Source organism: Scyliorhinus canicula, chromosome 3, assembly GCF_902713615.1.
Source record: "Scyliorhinus canicula chromosome 3, sScyCan1.1, whole genome shotgun sequence".
Classification (NCBI taxonomy): domain Eukaryota; kingdom Metazoa; phylum Chordata; class Chondrichthyes; order Carcharhiniformes; family Scyliorhinidae; genus Scyliorhinus; species Scyliorhinus canicula.
Window position 1 is genome coordinate 228456397 of NC_052148.1, and position 22730 is coordinate 228479126.

At 49.2% G+C, this 22730-nt stretch overlaps 1 protein-coding gene across 1 annotated transcript; it reads left to right on the plus strand.

Annotated features, from left to right (window-relative positions):
* The first annotated feature begins 2540 nt into the window (after positions 1-2540).
* Positions 2541-21813, plus strand: LOC119963350 (immunoglobulin J chain-like). The gene is made up of 4 exons (XM_038792356.1): positions 2541-2739; positions 8023-8143; positions 9274-9354; positions 21460-21813. Exons 1-4 carry the CDS (start codon positions 2673-2675, stop codon positions 21659-21661), a joined length of 471 nt encoding a protein of 156 aa, XP_038648284.1. The 5' UTR covers positions 2541-2672; the 3' UTR covers positions 21662-21813.
* Positions 21814-22730: the final 917 nt, after the last annotated feature.

A 22730-nucleotide genomic window follows, 5' to 3' on the forward strand; every position in this document is an offset into this window, starting at 1 on the left:
GTCCCAGGTTCGATCCCGGCTCTGGGTCATTGTCCGTGTGGAGTTTGCACATTCTTCCCGTGTTTGCGTGGGTTTCGCCCCCACTACCCAAAGATGTGCAGGCTAGATTGATTGAACATGCTAAATTGGTCCTTAGTTGGAAAAAAACGAATTGGGTACACTAAATTTAAAAAAAAAGAAAATGCAGCAAGACCTGCACAATATTCAGGCTTGCGGTAGGTGACAAGTGCCTGGCAATGACCATCTCCAACAAGAGAGAATCTAACCATTGCCCCATGACATTCAATGGCATTAACATCGTTAAATTCCCCATAATCAACATCCTGTGGGTTACCATTGATCAGAAACTGAACTGGATTAGCCATATTAATACTGTGGCTACCAGAGCTGATGCAAGACGAGGAATCCTGCAGCAAGTAAGTCATCTCCTGACTGCCTAAAGCCTGTGCACCATCTGTAAGGCACAATCAGAAGTGTAATGGAATACTCTCCACTTGCCTGGTTGCGTGCAGCACTCAAGAAGCTCGACACAACCCAGGACAAAGCAGCCCGCTTGATTGCTACCCTTTCCACAAACATTCAAACCCTCCACCACCGATGAACAGTTTCAGCCATGTGTACCTTCTACAAGATGCACTGCAGGAACTCATCAAAGCTCCTTAGGCAGCACCATCCAAACCCACGGCCACTACCATCTAGCAGGTCAAGAGCAGCAGATACCTGGGAATACCACCATATGGCGGTTCTCTTCCAAGTCGCTCACCAACCTGACTTGGAAATATATTGTTGTTCCTTCACTGTGGCTGGGTCAAAATCCTGGAATTCCTTCCCTAACAGCCCTGTAGGTGTACCTACACCACAGGGACTGCAGCGGTTCAAGAAGGAATCTCACCACCACCTTCGGAAGGGCAACTAGGGATGGGTAATAAATGCTGGCCAACCAGCAAAGCCCACACAGGTGAAATAATTTTTTAAATACTAATCTTTCCTTTCTTAGATATCAATATTGAACTCCATTTGCCAGATTTTTATCCATTACTTAATTTATCATTATCCCTTTGCACCTTTTTGCTCCTAGGTGCACTATTGACTGTGCGGTGTAATTTAGTGTCTTTGATAAACTTTGATGCACAAGTACCTATTCCTTCAGGGGCAGCACGGTAGCATGGTGGTTAGCATAAATGCTTCACAGCTCCAGGGTCCCAGGTTCGATTCCCGGCTGGGTCACTGCCTGTGCGGAGTCTGTACGTCCTCCCCGTGTGTGCGTGGGTTTCCTCCGGGTGCTCCGGTTTCCTCCCACAGTCCAAAGATGTGCGGGTTAGGTGGATTGGCCATGCTAAATTGCCCGTAGTGTCCTAAAAAGTAAGGTTAAGGGGGGGGTTGTTGGGTTACGGGTATAGGGTGGATACGTGGGTTTGAGTAGGGTGATCATGGCTCGGCACAACATCGAGGGCCGAAGGGCCTGTTCTGTGCTGTACTGTTCTATGTTCTATGTTCTTTTGAAAAGAACTGAGAAACTAAGGCCCCAGGGCAGATCTTTTGGGGACAGCATTGAACACGTTACGGAGAAAGCAAGAAAGAATAGACTTCCATTTATCCAGCACCTTTAGTGAACTTCGAACAGTCCAAAGAACATTACAGCCAATTAAGTACTTTTTGAAGTGTAGTCACTGTTGTAATGTAGGAAACACAGCAGCCAATTTGAGCACAGTAAGGACCCACAAATAGCAATACGATAATGACCAGATAATCTGTCTCTCAGTTGAGCAATAAATAGTGGCCAAGACATAGGGGAAACCCTAAGGCTTTTTTTCAACATAATGAACAGTTTCAGCCATGTGTACCATCTGCAAGATGCACTGCAGGAACTCACCAAGATTCCTTTGGCAGTGCCACCAGCCAGGGCCTCTGTTCAGCATCTAGCATGATAGATGATGCCTCCCACCGTGCAGCGCACCCTTAGTACTGCATTGGAGTAGCAGTTGGATTATTTGCTCAAGTGAGTCTTGAGCCCAGGACCTGCTGACATAGTGATAGGAGAACTACCCTTGAGCCATGGCTGACATCCTATTGGGAGCCGACCCAATATTCCAAAGCCTCTGACTCCTAGCTACTAACTGCTTCCCTACCTACATCAATAGGTTGTCTGCATTCTTGGTTTTTGTTAGTAGTCCTTTACACAGTGCCTGAATGAAGCCTGCTGGAGGCCCATGGAGTTTCTCTTGTCTACCACATTAGTTATCTCCTCAAAAAGTTCAACTAATTTCATTCAGCATGCTTTACAAACCTTTCTAATCACATCATATTTTCAGGGTCAGAATTGAAAGGTGGAGAAGCTATATTAAACATCCATGAAACCTTGTTCAGAACCCACTTAAATGAGTACTGTACACAATTCTGGCCTCCATGTTATACAATAGATATGGAGAGTGAAGGTACAAATTATAAGGATGATTTTTGTTTTCTAAGATGTCCATAATCAAAGGCAGGATAACTAGCATCTTATTTCTACACTGTAGCAACTTCTTAAAATGGAACAGAAACTAACGTGGAGTTATTAAAAGAACCAAACCCATAAGACAGGCAAAACAGGTTGCTGTTTCATTTTGTTGAAGCTACAGTTGTGGCTGGGTGAAAAGCTGCCACACTAAAGGAGGATCACAGACGGAGACATGATGAAGACTAAACACGTGCTCGAGGTACTTGCAGCAATTCTACTTTACACAGCGCTTGCACCAGGTAAATTTTAATTATTATTATATTTTGCATTATGGCATATGATGAATAAATTCATGTGTGGTTAGCCCAGAAATATAGGATGAGTAGCGTCTTCGCCATAATAATTAGACAGCATATCAGTGAACTTAGGTTAAGTGAGGATAATGATATGAGCATTTGCCGCAGATCATTACCATGGATTGAACTTTCAATGCTCATTTGTGATAGTTGTTAACTTACCCGACAATTCTTCCTTCTACATCTGAACAAGCATGCCAAAAGTACCCATCAATCCTAATGTTGAAGTATTTTTAGTTCTTACAGCAAATATAGCTGTAGATTAAGCACTGACTATCTGTTTCTGTGTATTACAAAATGGACAACTTGCGCTTTTAATGAACTGAGCTGTTTTCATGATGTTGGTTGAGGGATGAATGGTAATCTGCAGATTGGGAGAATTCCCCTTGTTTTCATGAGAACTTTTATGTATGCTTGAGTGGGCAGGTCATTGCTCTGGTTCAATGCCTTGTTCTGAAGAAAGTGACAGTGCTAGATTCTACAATCTTCTAAGTCATTCCAAAAGGCATGTTTTTAAAAAAAAGAATTTACTTGTTTTCTCCATGAAGAAATTTAACAGTGAATGTTGCATTAGAGCCATGATATGTCAACGTTTACCATCGAAACTAGAGATAGTCCACTGTTGCACCTGAACAGTTTTGTCCCTGGTTTTCTCTCTCCTATGTTCAGTGTTTCCTAACAATAATTTTTGATGTTAAAACCTGCAATGTGAGGACACAGATTTCCCCAACGCATGCACAAATTAGTAATTTCATCTATTAACTTTTATACTTCATAAGTCAGATTGTGTCTTTCAGAACCTTCTTATTACAGGCTTTCCAGCTTTCTATTTTTTCTTGACAGGAAGTGACCTGGCTCTGCTCGATACTTTAATGTGGACAGACCAGCTTCTAAAAGAATTTTCAATTTAAGAAATTGTTGAACATACATCTAACCTTTCTCGGTGGAGCAACGAGTTAGTATATTAATATGCCAATGCGTTAACTGCCAGGTTACGTCCACTGGATTATCAGCCACAAATAACAGCAAAATTGCTAGCTCAGGTTCTGCAATTAGCTGAATAGTCTATTCTTGTTTTAGGTCAATCTTTGATTAAAGTTTAAAGCTGGAAAAGATGCAGTTACCAATGAACTGTTGTAGTTAATGATAAATTGCAGAATATGTCACAAGTGTTTGCGTTCAAATTAACTCATCTCTTTTGTAAACTAAAACGGGTCATGATACGTGCAGGATATGCATTTTTGCCTGTTTTAACTTTAACCAATAGCCTTGTCACTCTCCTGTAGTTGAATGTGATAAATATGTATTGTATTTGACTCAAAGCAAGCGAGGATTACAATGCATTGGCTGAGGCTGTAAAGAGATATCAAAAGCTGTAAAAAGACATGGACAGGTTAAATGAGTGGGAAACAAGGTGGCAGATGGAGTATAATGTGAGAAGGTGTGAGGTTATCCACTTTGGTGATAAGAATAGAAAAGAAGATCTTTTTTTGAAAGTGAGAAACTTTGAGATGTTGATGTTCAGAGAGACTCGATGTACTTGTACATAAAAAACAAAAGTTAGCATGCGGGTACTGCAAGCAATTAGGAAAGGAAATAGCATGTTGGCCTTTATTGAAAGGTGATTGGCATGCAAGAATAAGAAACTTCTTACAGGACTTTGAAGAGACCACATGGAGTGCGGTGCACGGTTTTTGCTCTCCTTATCTCAAGAAGGATATACTTGCCTTGGAGGTAGTACAGTGAAGGTTCACTAGATTGGTCCCTAGGATGAGAGGGTTTCTAATGACGAGCGACTGAGTAAATTGAGCTTGTATTCTCTTGGGTTTAGAAGACTGAGAGGGGGATCTTGTTGACGCATAATTCTGAAGAGGCTTAACTGAGAGGATGTTTCCCTTGGCTGGGTAATGTAGAACACAGGAACGCCATTTCAGGAAAAGGGGTCAATCATCGTGGACTGAGATGAGGAGAAAATCTTTGACTCAGAGGTTTGTCAGTCTTAGGAATTCTCTACTCCAGACTGTTGTCAATGCTTCACCACTTCATTATTGAGTATATTCGAGGCTGGGATAAATAGATTTTCGAACTCTCAGGAATCCATGTGGTTTGGTGGTACATGGAAAAACGGAATTAAGGCAGAAGCTCACCCTCATTATGTCAAATGGCGGTGCAGCCTCGAGGGGCCACATGGTAGACTCAGCTCCAATTTTTAAGGTCTTATGTTTTTATAAGTGTGGCAGTATGACTGATATTCTTTTTTACATCCCAAAACAGTATCAGCTCTGAGCTCACTCTGTACACAGATGCTAAATGGAACATTTTAGTTATAAAATATATAACTATTATCGTGACAAGGCTATTCAAATTCAAAATTTATAACTTGCCACAATTAAAGTGATTGCAATAAAATGAAAGATTAGTACAAATGTGGCTAAATGAAGACATTTAAAAAAGGCTTTCAACAAAACATAAAAGTTTGTCAAGGATTATAAAATGACGGCATAATAATGAAAACAATTTCAAAAAACAGGAATATAAATAAAAACCTTTAATAAAATGCACAAAATTAAACAATAAAATTGTCATATCACATATAAACCGATTTTAAAAACTAAATTCTGCCTCTCAGCTTTAAAAAACATGCAGTTCAGTAAGTCCAAATCATAAGAAAGTATAAGAAAGTTCTAGAGTATTATTCGACTCGAAACGTTAACTCTTTCTCTCTCCACAGATGTTGCCAAACCTGCTGAGCATTTCCAGCACTTTCTGTTTTTAGTTTGCTTTAATAAAAAAGTATGCATGTTTCATGAAAATAAATTCAGGTCATGTTGTTCTTTTTTTAAGAAAAATTCTACATTGCTTTTTGAATGCTGTGCTCACTGGGGAACGGCTTCCCATTGACGCGTCCCTTGATGGGGCACTGAGTGCCATTGAACAAGGGACCACTCTTGGAGCCCACAAGGAAGCCTACACAGGTTCGCTTTTCATGCTCTCCACATGCCTGGGTGGCATTGCCAAGCTGGCAGGAGCTGCCAAGATGCCAGGGTGGATGTGCATGGGTGCCAGGGTGGCCTGAAAGGAGGGTAGAGGGGGTATGAAGGGGGGGGGGGTGAAGGGTAAATAAGTAGGGGCCGCAGGGGGGTGGAGGGGGTGACCGCCACTGTCTTAATAACAGTAGCGGAAGGGTGCAGCCTGTAGTCAGCATTAATTGCCTTGAGGGCCTCCATTGGCAGAAGGGCACGAAGGCCGTCCATGGGACTTGCCACCACAGACTTAATTGAGGTGGAGGAGGGAAGGTAATGTCACCCTCCTGCCTGATTAAACACTCCCCCACATCACCAAACCTGACACAGGGACAGGCATTAAATGCTTCCCTAGGTCAAAGGTAATGTTATAACATGGGTTGTTTTGGATTTAACAAATCGTGTTGTCAGGGATGGGAACTGTTAGTTTTTCCATATCTAATCAATGACTTAGACGAGTTACAAAACAGGTTTACAGATGGCACTAAGTTAGAAGACACCGTAAATTACCAAAATGAGAATAGGACATTAGAACAAGACATAGATCGACTAAATGACTGAGCAAAGCTGATGGAGCTCAATGTGGGGAAGTGTGATATCATCTACTTCAAATTGAAGGAAGACAAATCACAGCATTTTCCAGATGATGGGCAGAATTTAACAGAAACATTTTGAAGTTCATTTGTTTTGTAGAGTTTCCCGCTGGCTCTGCTGGCTAGTTCCCCACAACTATCCAACCACATTTGATTTTTTTGGGGGCCATGGGGAGTTTCTCACCGGTTTAGCCCACAATTAGAATTTTTTTCAGCGCTTGGGAGCTGAACTCAGAGATCAGACCGCCATTTTGAAACAGTGCCCCGATCTTTAAGTAGGCTTGTGGGTCCCCAGCAACCCACATCCATGGGCAATGACACTCCCCACACACATGGACACTACCTCACACCCCTCCAAGCGAGGACACCCTGCTATGGGGTCCCTGGGGGTCTTCAGGCCCCCTCACACCCTCTGACAGGTCTCCCTCCTTCCTGAACCCCCACCTGTCACCCCCTCCACCCCCCTGCGGCCCCTACTTATTTACCCTTCACCCCCCCTTCATACCCCCTCTACCCTCCTTTCAGGCCACCCTGGCACCCATGCACATCCACCCTGGCATCTTGGCAGCTCCTGCCAGCTTGGCAATGCCACCCAGGCACCTTGGCAGTGCAAGATGCCAGCTGGGCAGTGCCAAGGTGCCTGTATTCCAGGGAGACGACCATGGGACCACCGTGCACTATCCCTGGGCACCCAGGGGCCGCCAATGGACCACATTTGTGCCCAGCTGCAGCCTCGCTGGGGTGGCTAGTAGATCCCGGGAGGCAGGGTAAGCTCATGTTAGTAGGTTTAAAACCTACATAAACCTACGGCCGAATGCTGTTTGTTCACGCCCCTTTTGGGCGGGATTTTGATTCCAACGTCTCATGGGACTTGGGTATATCCCGCGAGGCGTAAAGGCTGCCGGGAGGCCCGCGGGAGGCCTCTGCCAGGATCTACCGCTCGCATTGTGTCCTCGTTGGAGCAAAACACAGCCTGTAGACCGCGTCCGACATTTGTATTTCCTCATACCAGGCAGTGTCTTCGTAAAATTACTCTATTCCACTTTCTGAAGCCTCAATATGCTTCCTATAATATGGAGCCCAATACTGCACATTAATCTAGCCGAGTCCTTCTGTTCAACATCACTGCAGTTTCCACTGTTGCGAAGGATACAATAATTGAATAATTAGTCGATTAGTTACAAGTTTATAATTTCAATCCCAATCTAGAATGTACCTTGGTGTATATTTTGTTCACTCTGGGCACATGATAATGATGCAAATTCTGTGAAAGCAGATCCTGTCAATCTCTTGGCATTCACAAGTGGCACTTGGAGTCATCTAGAATCTGGGTCAGCAGCTTTTCTTTTAAACTCTTTTGTTTGTGGCCCGATGCTGTCATTTCCAGTCCAATTTACTTCTGTTAACTAGCACTGGTCCTTGGTGACTCACTTTGACAACAAGAGGTTCAGTGTGTGCATTTGATAAGAGCTCACACACAAAAACCATACCCATACCACTTAATTAATATCTAGCTGAAGTTACACCTGGGCTTCCAGTAAAGGAAGTATTAGTTCCTCATTTTAATGATAGTTGCTTCAGTGACTGAGTAACCATGTCTATCTTTACAGCTGACAGCCAACTTCTAGTTTCATCGAAATGTAAGCTTTTGGAGGTGAAAACCCGAATTGTTGTGACTGAATTACCTACTGGTGCAAGAGTGGAACATATCGCCAGAGATATAAAAATCACGTAAGTTGATGCATCGTTGATTCCCGATCATATTCACCATATGGTAAAATTAAATGGAAAGGAATATTGCTACAAACTGATGAGAGACAGTTCTGCACTGTGAACACGAGAAAATAAATGGAAAGGCACATAACAGAGTGGAGACAATCATTTCATCATTCAGACTAAGGCAGGTAGAGCATAGTTCTCCTGTCGGGAATGCAGGAATTCTGTCACGCCAACCATCCCACCACCACTGTCCTACAAAACAATTTCATTCCCATGATGAGCATGTAGGCTAGCGAATCTGTCAAATTTCTCCTCCATTTCTACTTCGACATTTAAAAATATCAGAATTGTAAGGAATTCTATTACCGGGTCAAAAGATTCCGGTGGTAGGATAAGCAATGTGCACAGTTTTGGTGCTATTATTCCTGTAGGATGTTTCCAAAAGCAATGACAAACTGTTGCTGTAATGAACCAAAAATGGAAAACAGCAGCACGGCAATTTGGATTGCTGCACGTTGTTGAACTCACCTTGACTGGATGGACTTGTCCAGCTGGCTGGGTACGGTGCTGCATGAGATGTAGCGACAGGATGGAATACCAGACCATGGAAATCAAGCTGATTCCAGTTAATCACAAGATGAGGAAGCCATCTCTGCTTTATCCATCCCAAAAGCCCATTGTGGCACAGAATCATTTCTTAATTAATTCAAGAACTCTTTCCCCCAATATTCTCTTCAAAGTGCAATTTTACAATATTTGTTCTAATCAGTCATTGGATTACTCAGTCAATCGGTTTCAATTGCACAATGTGTCATTAAGTTGGTTCGAAACTACCTTTATCAGTCAGATCAGAGAGAAAAACTAAAGCGGACTTGGGTTCGGTTTGAGTCATGCTACAAACATGACGAAGTTTAAAGTTACTTGAAAGGGGCAACCTTTTATTCTATTGATAATCCAGCTTGCCCTCAATTTCAGCATTGCTATTCAGCTATGTGTAAAGGACTTTAAATGATTGATTTTATTTAACAGCATTATAAAATTTCACCTGTAATGAAACATATCCACACACAATATGATTTAGGGGCATATGTTGAGCATCCCTGGTAATCTCGAGATGACTGTTAATTGCTCTTTCATTACAGAGTTCCAATGCGAACCAGAGTGAACATTTCAGATCCAACCTCCCCAATTCAGACCAAGTTTGTCTACAAGATTTCAGATTTGTATGATTGCTATTTTTTTTTATTACTTTCACGATGTATAATTTCAGTGTTCAAACCATCATTTCAATTCAGATTTTACAATGTGTCATGCATGTGGTGTACAAAGCAGAAACTAGTTACTTTAAATAATTTTGCCTCTTTCGAATGGATCAGATTATTCAGAAGCGACTGTATGATAGCTTTAGTGGGCCATTTTTGTGGAAGAAGAGGAGATGAAATGGAAGCAATCAAAATTAGAAATGCAAAGGATGGGGAAACATCTTTGTCTGGAAGGTGGATCAGTAACCGAAAGGGAGGTGAATTGTGGTTGGAGCAGGTGCTGCCAACCATGCAGGAAATGACTCCAAGCTGAGAAACATTGAAGAATGACACAACATGGGGGGAGCATGGGCTCCAAGCTTTTTTGTGCGCTGCACTTTAAACCTTGGAGGATGTGACGAAAAGGAAGAAATATTGCTGTATCCACAGGATCCGGACACATACTCGGAAGGAGGTCTGAAAGGCAGTAGCAGTCAAGTAGTACTTGGTTCCCAGTATCCCTGTGATAGCGGATTGCCCCAGTGCCATGGGGGGGGTGGGGGTGCATTTTTTAAAGCGCAAATCCGGGCACCCTTTAAAAAAGTGCCCCGATCTCTTGCCAGCTCTATCAGGCACTGCCCCACCACCGTGATGGCATGGACAACCCCTCCAACTGCAAGTCTGTTTTATCGCCAGCACTCTGTGCACAGAATGGAAAGTACCAGTCAATGAATGCATCTTCAAATGACATATCCTGCCAACTGCACCACTAGCCTCAGACACGGTTCAATTTTCCACGCCCCCAAGACTAACCGACCAAAAATCTTTATCATTGAGGTCTCACACCTGGCATTCATATGCTCCACCTTACCCTCATACGCTTCACACTGCTGCCAGCCTCACACATGCATCTCACAGCTTGAGCACACTGCCAGCCATTCAACCATGGCAGAAACATCAACTAAACAAATTGCACCACATTCACCGACCCACTTCCCTCTCTCTCTCTCCATAGCAGGACAAGTGGTGCAGAACTGGAGGCAACAGGAGCTAACTGGTTGGAAACAAGCCAATGGCAGAGTGCAAACCATTGAAGAAGAGTCTATCCTTATCAATAATCCTTCTCCTCAGATCCCCCCAACTCCTCATCCCACAATCTCTTCTGTTTTACAGGTTGCAGAAGCATGTACTTCTTGCTTTTCCCACATCATAACCTTAACTCTGGGCAGCACGGTAGCATTATGGATAGCACAATCGCTTCACAGCTCCAGGGTCCCAGGTTCGATTCCGGCTTGGGCCACTGTCTGTGTGGAGTCTGCACATCCTCCCCGTCTGTGCGTGGGTTTCCTCCGGGTGCTCCGGTTTCCTCCCACAGTTCAAAGATGTGCAGGTTAGGTGGATTGGCCATGATAAATTGCCCTTAATGTCCAAAATTGCCCTTAGTGTTGGGTGGGGTTACTGGGTTATGGGGATAGGGTGGAGGTGTTAACCTTGGGTAGGGTGCTCTTTCCAGGAGCCGGTGCAGACTCGATGGGCCAAATGGCCTCCTTTGGCACTGTAAATTCTATGATTATCCTTCTGCCTTCCTCCTATCAAAGACCTATAAAGTGCAACCGAACCAGACAGTGGAGGATCAGCAAAACGACAATGACAATGAAGGCACATTGAGCTCACTTTCACACTCAGCCACCAGCTCAGACTCTGCTGTGTTTAAGGATAGCACAGAGGCAGTAGGAAGTCATGTGCTGCAGTGGATAGTGTCCCAGCCTCTGAACCAGAAGCTCTGGGTTCAAGTCACCCTATGGCCACGGAAGGAGCATTCTTAACGTGGCCAAACAGGTTAATTATCAACCTGCAAGCCCTTCCAAAGTGCCTACAGGGGGAGTCTCCTAGCCAGCCATGCTTGCTGCAGATTCCTTAGCTATAGCTTCTGGTGACAGGCTAGAGACCTGGACCAGGGTTCTCCGAGCCCGCAGTGGGTCAGAGAATCGCCGGGGTGGGCATGTAAATCCCGCCACGCCGCTCCGACACCGGGCCGCCGATTCTCCGGCGACCAGAGAATCGGCGGCAATCGTGCCAGCGCAGTCACCGCGGTGCCGGTCGGAGGCCGTTGAAAGCTGCAGCGATTCTGCGCGCTCGACGGGCCGATGCCCGCCAAGTCCCGTCGGCGTTGTTTGTGTATGGTCCTACCCGGCGGGACCTCGGCGTTCTGGCTGCGGGGGCCGTCCTGGTGGGGTAGGGGGGGCAAGTGGAACCAGCTCTGGGGAGGTTTCTCAGCTGCTCAGTTGGTAGCAAGGTCTGTCCCTTCCTGATGGTGAGGTAGTACAACACACACTGGCCAGAATTCTCCCACCATCGGGATTCTCTTTTCCCACCGGCAGCGCACCCTGCCCACGGGTTTCCCGGCCGTGTGGGGTGACTTCAATGGGAAATTCCATTGATAAGCTGCGGGGAGACAGAATCCCGCCACCAGCGAATGGTGCGCCGCCCAGCAATACACTGCGCGGGAACCGGAGATTCCCGTCAAGCAGATCCCAGCAACACGCGGCGAGGGAACCGGAGATTCCCGTCCAGCAGATCCCAGCAACACGCGGCTAGGGAACCGGAGATTCCCATCCAGCAGATCCCAGCAACACGCGGCGAGGGAACCGGAGATTCCCGTCCAGCAGATCCCAGCAACACACGGCTAGGGAACCGGAGATTCCCGTCCAGCAGATCCCAGCAACACGCGGCTAGGGAACCGGAGATTCCCGTCCAGCAGATCCCAGCAACACACGGCTAGGGAACCGGAGATTCCCGTCCAGCAGATCCCAGCAACACGCGGCGAGGGAACCGGAGATTCCCGTCCAGCAGATCCCAGCAACACGCGGCTAGGGAACCGGAGATTCCCGTCCAGCAGATCCCAGCAACACGCGGCTAGGGAACCGGAGATTCCCGTCCAGCAGATCCCAGCAACACGCGGCGAGGGAACCGGAGATTCCCATCCAGCAGATCCCAGCAACACACTGCGAGGGAACCGGAGATTCCCGTCCAGCAGATCCCAGCAACACGCGGCTAGGGAACCACAGATTCCCGTCCAGCAGATCCCAGCAACACGCGGCGAGGGAACCGGAGATTCCCGTCCAGCAGATCCCAGCAACACACTGCGAGGGAACCGGAGATTCCCGTCCAGCAGATCCCAGCAACACGCGGCTAGGGAACCTGAGATTCCCGTCCAGCAGATCCCAGCAACACGCGGCTAGGGAACCGGAGATTCCCGTCCAGCAGATCCCAGCAACACGCGGCTAGGGAACCTGAGATTCCCGTCCAGCAGATCCCAGCAACACGCGGCGAGGGAACCGGAGATTCCCATCCAGCAGATCCCAGCAACACGCGGCTAGAGAACCGGAGATTCCCGTCCAGCAGATCCCAGCAACACGCGGCTAGGGAACCGGAGATTCCCATCCAGCAGATCCCAGCAACACACTGCGAGGGAACCTGAGATTCCCGTCCAGCAGATCCCAGCAACACGCGGTGAGGGAACCGGAGATTCCCGTCCAGCAGATCCCAGCAACACGCGGCGAGGGGACCGGAGATTCCCGTCCAGCAGATCCCAGCAACACGCGGCGAGGGAACCGGAGATTCCCATCCAGCAGATCCCAGCAACACGCGGCTAGGGAACCGGAGATTCCCGTCCAGCAGATCCCAGCAACACACTGCGAGGGAACCGGAGATTCCCGTCCAGCAGATCCCAGCAACACACTGCGAGGGAACCGGAGATTCCCGTCCAGCAGATCCCAGCAACACGCGGCGAGGGAACCGGAGATTCCCGTCCAGCAGATCCCAGCAACACGCGGCTAGGGAACCTGAGATTCCCGTCCAGCAGATCCCAGCAACACACGGCTAGGGAACCGGAGATTCCCGTCCAGCAGATCCCAGCAACACGCGGCTAGGGAACCGGAGATTCCCATCCAGCAGATCCCAGCAACACACCGCTAGGGAACCGGAGATTCCCGTCCAGCAGATCCCAGCAACACGCGGCGAGGGAACCGGAGATTCCCGTCCAGCAGATCCCAGCAACACGCGGCGAGGGAACCGGAGATTCCCGTCCAGCAGATCCCAGCAACACACGGCTAGGGAACCGGAGATTCCCGTCCAGCAGATCCCAGCAACACGCGGCTAGGGAACCGGAGATTCCCGTCCAGCAGATCCCAGCAACACGCGGCGAGGGAACCGGAGATTCCCGTCCAGCAGATCCCAGCAACACGCGGCGAGGGAACCGGAGATTCCCGTCCAGCAGATCCCAGCAACACACGGCTAGGGAACCGGAGATTCCCGTCCAGCAGATCCCAGCAACACGCGGCTAGGGAACCTGAGATTCCCGTCCAGCAGATCCCAGCAACACACTGCGAGGGAACCGGAGATTCACGTCCAGCAGATCCCAGCAACACGCGGCTAGGGAACCGGAGATTCCCGTCCAGCAGATCCCAGCAACACGCGGCTAGGGAACCGGAGATTCCCATCCAGCAGATCCCAGCAACACACTGCGAGGGAACCTGAGATTCCCGTCCAGCAGATCCCAGCAACACGCGGCGAGGGAACCGGAGATTCCCGTCCAGCAGATCCCAGCAACACGCGGCGAGGGGACCGGAGATTCCCGTCCAGCAGATCCCAGCAACACGCGGCGAGGGAACCGGAGATTCCCATCCAGCAGATCCCAGCAACACACTGCGAGGGAACCGGAGATTCCCGTCCAGCAGATCCCAGCAACACACTGCGAGGGAACCGGAGATTCCCGTCCAGCAGATCCCAGCAACACACGGCTAGAGAACCGGAGATTCCCGTCCAGCAGATCCCAGCAACACGCGGCGAGGGAACCGGAGATTCCCGTCCAGCAGATCCCAGCAACACGCGGCGAGGGAACCGGAGATTCCCGTCCAGCAGATCCCAGCAACACACTGCGAGGGAACCGGAGATTACTGTCCGGCAGATCCCAGCAACACGCGGCTAGGGAACCGGAGATTCCCGTCCAGCAGATCCCAGCAACACGCGGCTAGGGAACCGGAGATTCCCGTCCAGCAGATCCCAGCAACACACTGCGAGGGAACCGGAGATTCCCGTCCAGCAGATCCCAGCAACACGCGGCGAGGGAACCGGAGATTCCCGTCCAGCAGATCCCAGCAACACACGGCTAGGGAACCGGAGATTCCCGTCCAGCAGATCCCAGCAACACGCGGCTAGGGAACCGGAGATTCCCATCCAGCAGATCCCAGCAACACACCGCTAGGGAACCGGAGATTCCCGTCCAGCAGATCCCAGCAACACGCGGCGAGGGAACCGGAGATTCCCGTCCAGCAGATCCCAGCAACACGCGGCGAGGGAACCGGAGATTCCCGTCCAGCAGATCCCAGCAACACACGGCTAGGGAACCGGAGATTCCCGTCCAGCAGATCCCAGCAACACACGGCTAGGGAACCGGAGATTCTCGTCCAGCAGATCCCAGCAACACGCGGCTAGGGAACCGGAGATTCCCGTCCAGCAGATCCCAGCAACACGCGGCTAGGGAACCGGAGATTCCCGTCCAGCAGATCCCAGCAACACGCGGCGAGGGAACCGGAGATTCCCGTCCAGCAGATCACCAGGAATCCTGACATCTACTTCGCTCAGCCGTCCAAGCATTCTTTTAACATCCCAATGTTCTGCTCTGTCATTCTGTGTGGCATTATGGCTTTCCGTGTCCCAGAAGGAGTTATGAACAAGGAAATGGAAATGAGGGAGGAACTCGGGAACATTACAGCCACCAGAGAAGTGGTACTGAGCAAATTGTTGGAACTGGGGGAGTTGTTACACACCACAGTGATCAGCCAGATGGTAATTGGATCACCCTTGGTCATCCTTTGGTTTCTCATGGCAACTCGAGCGCAACTGGTACAGTGAGCTGCCATGGAGTGAAGGAATCACAAACTGCACCACGCCTCATCTCCTCCAATCTTCAATAGGGCAGCACGATAGCACAGTAGTTAGAACTGTTGCTTCACAGCTCCAGGGTCCCAGGTTCGATTCCCGGCTTGGACCACTGTCTGTGCGGAGTCTGTGTGTTTTCCCCGTGTGTGCGTGGGTTTCCTCCGGGTGCTCCGATTTCCTCCCACAGTCCAAAGATGTGCGGGTTAGGTAGATTGGCCATGCTAAATTTCCCCTTAGTGTCCAAAAAGGTTAGGCGGGGTTATGGGGTAGGGTGGAGGTGTGGGCTTAAGTAGGGTGCTCTTTCTAAGGGCTGGTGCAGATTCGATGGGCCGAAGGGCCTCCTTCTGGACTGTAAATTCTATGGTGTGAAAATCGCATGGACTTCTCTGTCAGTAAGATTGAGACTACCGTTACCATATCCCACCCTTCCACTGATCCATCAGACTAAATTTCCTCTAAAGGTTCCCCCCTACCCAAGACTTGAACTCACATCTTTCTCAAGTTTCTATCCACTGTCCCCCCTCATGCCCTCTCCAAGCTCGTCTTGTCCATTAGATTTACCTCCTGTCCTGTTCCTATTCTCACTAAACTGCTAACCACTGAACTTTGTCTCTTCATCCTCATATTAGCTGATATTACTAACTCTCTTCAGGTACTGTTGCCTCATCACCGCACACGCCAATAAAAGCCGACCCCTTTACTCCTCCACCATTCCAAACTACCGCCCTATCTCTCGTTCCTCTCCAAAGCCCCTGAACATGTTGCCATCTCCCAAATCCATTCCCATCTTTCCTGGAACTGCATGTTGAATCCCTCCAACCAGGTTTCCAGCCCTGTCACATCAATGGTGCTGACCAAAGTCACAAATGAGGACGGCACGGTGGCACAGTGGTTAGCACTGTTGCCTCACACTCCATTCCGAACTCAGGTCACTGTCTGTGCCGATTTTGGACTTTCTCCCCGTGTCTGCGTGGGTTTCCTCCGGGTACTCCGGTTTCTTCTCATCGTCCAAAGATGTGCAGGTTAGGTGGATTGGCCATGCTAAATTGGCCCTAGGTGGAATAACAGGGATGGTGTGGATATTGGGCCTAGGTAGGGTGCTCTTTCAGAGGGTTGGTGCAGGCTCGATGGGCCGAATGGCCTCCTGCACTGTAGGGATTCTATGACATCCTATGTGACTGCGATAAAGGCAAACATTGATTCATAAATTCATAGACCTTTACAGCATAGAAGGAGGCCATTCAGCCCATCATGTTTTTGACACGGTTGACTACACCATCCTCCTCAAATGCCTCTCCACTGTGAGGCAGCTGGGTGGAACTCTGAAGGGATGAGGTATTGACCGGGGCCAGCCAAGCGATGAAGCTTAAAGGGTATCAGATATGTGAGTGAATGCTGGCCACCGGAGAAGGTGAAGAAATGACAGACTCCAGGGCCAGGAGCAAACGTTGTGCCAGGAAGGCCTGAAGGCAACTGGTGAGAACACCAGCCTGACTGTCTCTCTCTTTCTCTCTCTCTCACACATCCCTCGCAGAATTCCAAGAGATTTTAGTATGGAGCCAGTGGAGCTGTCAATTCTACTCATCACAGACTCCAGCAACTAAGAGAGGCCACAGCCAGGGAAAACCCAGCACCAGGAGGCCAGGGCAAGCTCAAGGGTCAGCCACGGTTCAAGGCAGATATGGGCTTGAAGTTGAAGAAGAAGGAGGGTTTTCATGGAGCTGTCGGACATGTGCCGCAGGAGACTCCGCCACACAAGGGGGACTGTGCAACACATGTGCCATCTTTTTTCAAACCTGGCATCTGATGGAGGAGGAGGAGGACACCAGTTTTCTGTGACTGTGAAAGTCATGGTCGCCCTCAGCTATTACACCACTGGATCATTCTAGGATTCAACGGGAATCTTTGTGGCATCTCACAGACATCATCCCACAAATAAATCCGTGACGTGATGGATGCACTCTATGTCATGGCCTCGGTCTGCATTAATCTTGACCAGGCCCATCAGGATGAGAGGGCTGTGGTTTCTGTTACCATCGTTGGTATGCACTGGTGCAAAGGGGCCATTGATGGCATTCATGTGACACTACACACCCCCGTGGCATCAGGGAATCCCATACATTAAAAGAAAGGGGTTCCACTCCCTTAACATGCAGCTGGTGTGTGACCACCAGATGAAGATCATGTACATGTGAGCACATTTTCCAGGGAGCATGCATGATAGCTCCCTCTTTGTGCAGTCTCAAATCCCTGGAATATTCAAGGGTCATCCCAAGCTGCAGGGATGCCTAATTGTGGACGAGCAATACCCGCTGTGGCCTTGGCTGATGATGTCTGTGCGGAGGACTGAGACCGGAGCACAGTCCCATTACAACAAGGCTCACAGTGCCATCTGGTCTGTGACTGTGCAGTCTGCTGAAGATGTGCTTCCACTGCCTTGAGTAGTCCAGTCGGGCCCTTCAATACAGTCCACCGAGAGTCTCCCACACATTTGTGGTACGCTGTGTCCACCATAACGTAGCGCAACAGTGGGGCAACATTCTCAATGAAGAAGACCAGACCAGGAACGTTTCCTCTAATGAGAAGGACGTCTAGGTGGGGGTGAAAGAAGAGGTCAAAGATCAGCCGGAGGTTGGAGGCCAGGCAAGGGACAAGGGTTCGCGTGGTCAGGTGCACCAGGGATGCCCTCATCACGTTCCAGTTTGCACAATAACACCATCATGTTGTCCATCAGCTCTACGACCCCCCCAACACCCCCAAGACCTTTAGGACCCCCTTCAGGACTGAGGGTGGAGGTCCATTACAAAACTATCTCATGGGGGTGCTGGGCCTGGTGCATGCTTAGCAGGAGGGTGATGACCACTCGCAGTGAGGAAAGTTCTGATACTCCTCAGCTTTTGGGTATGGCTGACTCCAGTCTGTCTGCTGCGAGCAGACTGACTCTCCGACTTATTGCCACTGAGAGTCGGGGCCACATCCCTTTGGCCTGCTGCTCTAGAGGAGGTTAGGGGGTTATGGTTCACTGCTTAATGGCAGAGTCCTTCCAGAATCTAATTGATTTTCTGTTTGAGTGGCATAACCTTTAACCTTACATTGAGGGAAAGTGGGAAAAGCTGTGTCCAGATGGAGTGAGGACCTGTTCAAGTGGGGAGAGGCTCAAAGAGGGTGAGGCCTTCAGGTTGTGAATAAGGGAGGCTGAGGGGCAACCTGATAGAAGTTCATAAAATTATGAAGGGTATAGTTAGGGTGAACAGTTGGAGGTTTTTTCCCAGTGCGAAAATGACAATTACAAGGGGTCACAAGTTCAAGGTGAGGGGGTAAAGGTTCAGTTCAGTGGGGATGTGCGGGGTAAGTTTTTTTACACAGAGGGTGGTGGTGGCCTGGAATGCACTGCCAAGTGACGTGGTTGAGGCAGATACATTAGCGACCTTTAAGACTTACCTGGATAGGCACATGAACAGACGGGATATAGAAGGATACAGACGGTTAGTCTAGATAAGATACGTGATTGGTGGGGCTTGGAGGGCCGAAGGGCCTGTTCCTGTGCTGCACTGTTCTTTCTTCATTGTACCTCTGGGTGTATTCCCAGGCTGCACATCAGAAGTGGAGGCGGCCTGCTCCTTTTCATACCTGTTGCCTGAAATGTTCTTGGTGGCTGTCCTGTGGAGGGCCTGGAGCTGGAGGGACCCAGCCCACTTTCGGGTGACACTGATGTTTCCGCGTCACCCTGTTCTGCCTGCTTCCCCCCGAGAAGCACAGGTATCAGGAAAGGGGGGGGGGGGGGATCAGAAGGCATGGTCACTCCCTGGGTCTCTTGGGCGGAAGGTCCAGCACATCCTCCTCCCTCTGGGTGCTCGCGGGCCACTAGGTAACTCTACTGGATGGAGGGGCAGCTGGAGTGAGCTCCAGAGCCTCAACGCCAGTCCTGGAGGCCCCCAGTGTCTGAACAATACGATTGAAGCCCTCAACCAAGGTCCTCGGGAACTGGGGCACGCATTGCCCCAGGCTTTCCACTGCAGATGCCACCCTTGCCATGTTGACCTGGGTGCCAAGCATTGCCGGCAACATTCCTATGACTGAAAGCTTTGGGACTCCTCCATTCCTCCTTGTAGTTGGAGGAATGTCGCTGACAAACCCTTCCTGGTATTCCTGGCTCTGTCTTTGCATCTATAACAGCTGAGGGATGAACGTGTCCACAGCACAGCACCTGGCTGGGGCTCGGCTGAGTCCTGGGATCCAGCAGACCTCCGACTGCCTGATCTCTGGGACGTTCCTGTCTCCAGCTGATCTGCATCAGAGGCTGTGTGGTGCTCACCAGAAAGTGACCCAGAAGCCTGTCTGCTACGTTCTCCCACCAAGGTGTGTGTCTGCACTGGTGAATGGTGAAGGTGATAGCTGTGACATATCATCCACCTCCTCCTCAGACATCTCCAAGATGCTGTCAAGGGTAGAAGGGGGCACTGTTATTGACAACAGCGGCTCATTGGTTGATGTTCCTGCAAGGCAGGGGACATAGTTTTAATACATGGCCTTGTCAAAGTTTTGGACAACAAATACCTCACTTGAGACTGGTCAATGAATGAGGGTGCAATGGCTCCTCACCTTCCTGTCACAGGCCAACCTTGTTCTCTGTGCACGCCCACTCCTAGTTCTGCACTGTGAGTTCCATGGCCCTCTCTTCAAAAGGGGTTATGATCCTTAGTTTGGGCATTTCACCGCCTGTCAACTCTCTCCCTCTCTCTCTCTGGTTGTGGATAATCTCCTCCTGCGGGAACAGAAAAGGGGATAATGTGAGCAGAATGCCTGGCGGATCAGAGGTCGTGAATAACTAGCATATGTGGGCACTGTGCTTAAGTAAGGGAGGGCTCTTATGAGAAGTGCCAGGTGGTTTGAGGATGATACTGGGAGATCGGGTGCTGAGGACCTGCAAGGTGGTATCACGTGGGTTCAAGGGGACATTTTGGGGATGATGGAAGGATTGAATGCCACAGACAGACAGGGAGCACTTACCCTTACAGATCGCAGTAGGTCATTCATTTTTTTCCTACGTTAAATCCTTTTCCTCTTGGTCATACCACTGGCACTAACCAGTGCTGCCACTGTCTCCCAGGTGGGATTGGTGCCCTTGCTGGAGGGCCTCATGCCAACACGCGGGAAGATTGTGAACCGCCTCTCCTCCCCAGCATCCAGCAATCGAGTCAGAACCTCTTCCAAGAACCTGGGAGCTGGTCTTCTATCTGCCATCCTCCTCGGTTAAATGGGAGTGAGTGCTGTGGAGTCGGTTAAATACAGCGCCCCCTTGATTAAATTGCTCAGATGACCCCCACGCCGAGGAGGGCGAATCAGACACTTCACGCCTCATGTGAAAAAAAATTAAAATGAAAATCGTTTATTGTCACAAGTAGGCTTCAAATGAAGTTACTGTGAAAAGCCCCTAGTCGCCACATTCCGGCGCCTGTTTGGGGAGGCTGGTACGGGAATTGAACCGTGCTGCTGGCCTGCCTTGGCCTGCTTTCACAGCCAGCGATTTAGCCCTGTGTGCTAAACCAGCCCCTGGAGGGTGGAGGAACGTAATCTCACAAACTGCCTAAAGGTGGCGCTCTGGACCACCCCACTGGTGCTGGTGGAATTCGCCCCCTGTTTTCAGTGCCAAAAATGACACTTTGGCATATTTCGGAAATTTACGGCCATTAACTTTGTCGTTCAGAATTTCACCAGAGTCAGAAGTGCTGTGAATAGGATTTTCAGCCACGCTTATCCCAGCGTTGACCCATATCCTCTATTAGCTGAAGAGCTACATTTCGTGAGAATATCTTGGTAGATTCTCTGGAACCACTTTCCTACCAGCACTGTGATTGACTGTCTTTAGGATGTTAGTATTAATCCCCCACCTCTTAGCTTGTACCATTAGTTTGACTGCATCACAGATTGTCCTCTTGAATTCACTGTGAATGGATATTAGTTACATGCAAAAGAGTTCCTTGTCAATTTGAACATGCTAAATGAGTTGAAAAAATTTATTCTAAAGTCATTCAACTGCATGTTAGATAAAGCTGTTTGTTGAACATCTAATGACTTTCAGATATCAGTGTTATGTATTCAATGGTAATTATATCTTTGATAATCTTTGACATCTTTCTACAGCTGCAAGAATTGCACCCCAAAGTCATCTCCACTCGTACCTCAGTGCAACCCCAAACCTCCACCCATTGATGAATGTTACGCCCATGAAAACAAAACATGCGGGCACACCCAAAGACGTGAAGTTAGTTTATGGCATCAAACCCCTACAGTGGCACCTGTTGAAACGACAGTAGATTTGTCATCGATATCAGATGCTCCATAGATTGTTCTAAAGATTATACAGATAATTGCCCCTGTTTCTTTACGGCATTTTAGCTTTGTCTTTTAGCCATACTGGCCTTTTACCTTCTTGGAACAGATAATAAAATTCTTTGCTGCTTGCTTCATAATAAACACTGCTCTCCATATTATGCATCATTTGTAAATGTGTCATGTTTTGCGGCAAAATTGAGACAATGGGAAAACACGGCATGCTGGCACTCAATACCCATTTTCTAAAAGTGAACACTGGAACAGTTGAAATATTTAAGAGTAAGAAGTCTCACACCAGGTTAAAGTCCAACTGGTTTATTTGAAATCACAAGGGGATCCACCGGCCCTGTCGACCCTCACTGTGGCAGAGCAGAGGGCCCTGGACGTGGTCGGTGGCCTGGAGGAAAGGGAGGCCGCAGGTGTAGAGTTCAGCCACGGGCGAGGAAGTGAGATCCTGTGGAGCTGTAGTGCCCCATGCCATGTGTGTCAACCCCAACCCCAACATCACCCTTGCCCTTTCCCCACACCACCCCATCCCACCCTCACCTTCAGCATTACCCTCACCCCCACACCACCCTCACCCCATACCACCTTCAGCCTCACCCCCACCCCATACCACCCTCACCCCGACCCCCACACCACCCTCACCCCCACCATCCCCCCACCCTGCGGTCTAGTCATGCATCGTGTCTTGTGTCTGCTGGTGATGGGGCGGGTCCATCCGTTGTTCCCCCGTCCCCAGCCAGTGCCACAGCTGGAGCACCCCCACCCCACCGTGAGCGAAGCACTGACGAGGAGAGCAGCTCCGTCAGCAGCCCTCGACCCGAGACTCAGAGACACCTCGGTTGGGCATTTTAGTGGAGGCTCCTGGGACACCACCTGGTGCTCACCACCCAGCTCCACATCAGGTGGAGGTAGGAACGGCCAAGGGGGCGGACTGTCAGAGGGCAGGCCGAATCCAGGGACTAGCAGCCGTCCAGATGGCTTTTGGGCTTCTGGAACGGACAGTCCCATCGACTGCGGAGATGCAGTCGCAGAGCCAAGGACTGCATGAGGGGTTGTCAGTGAGCAGCCAGTAC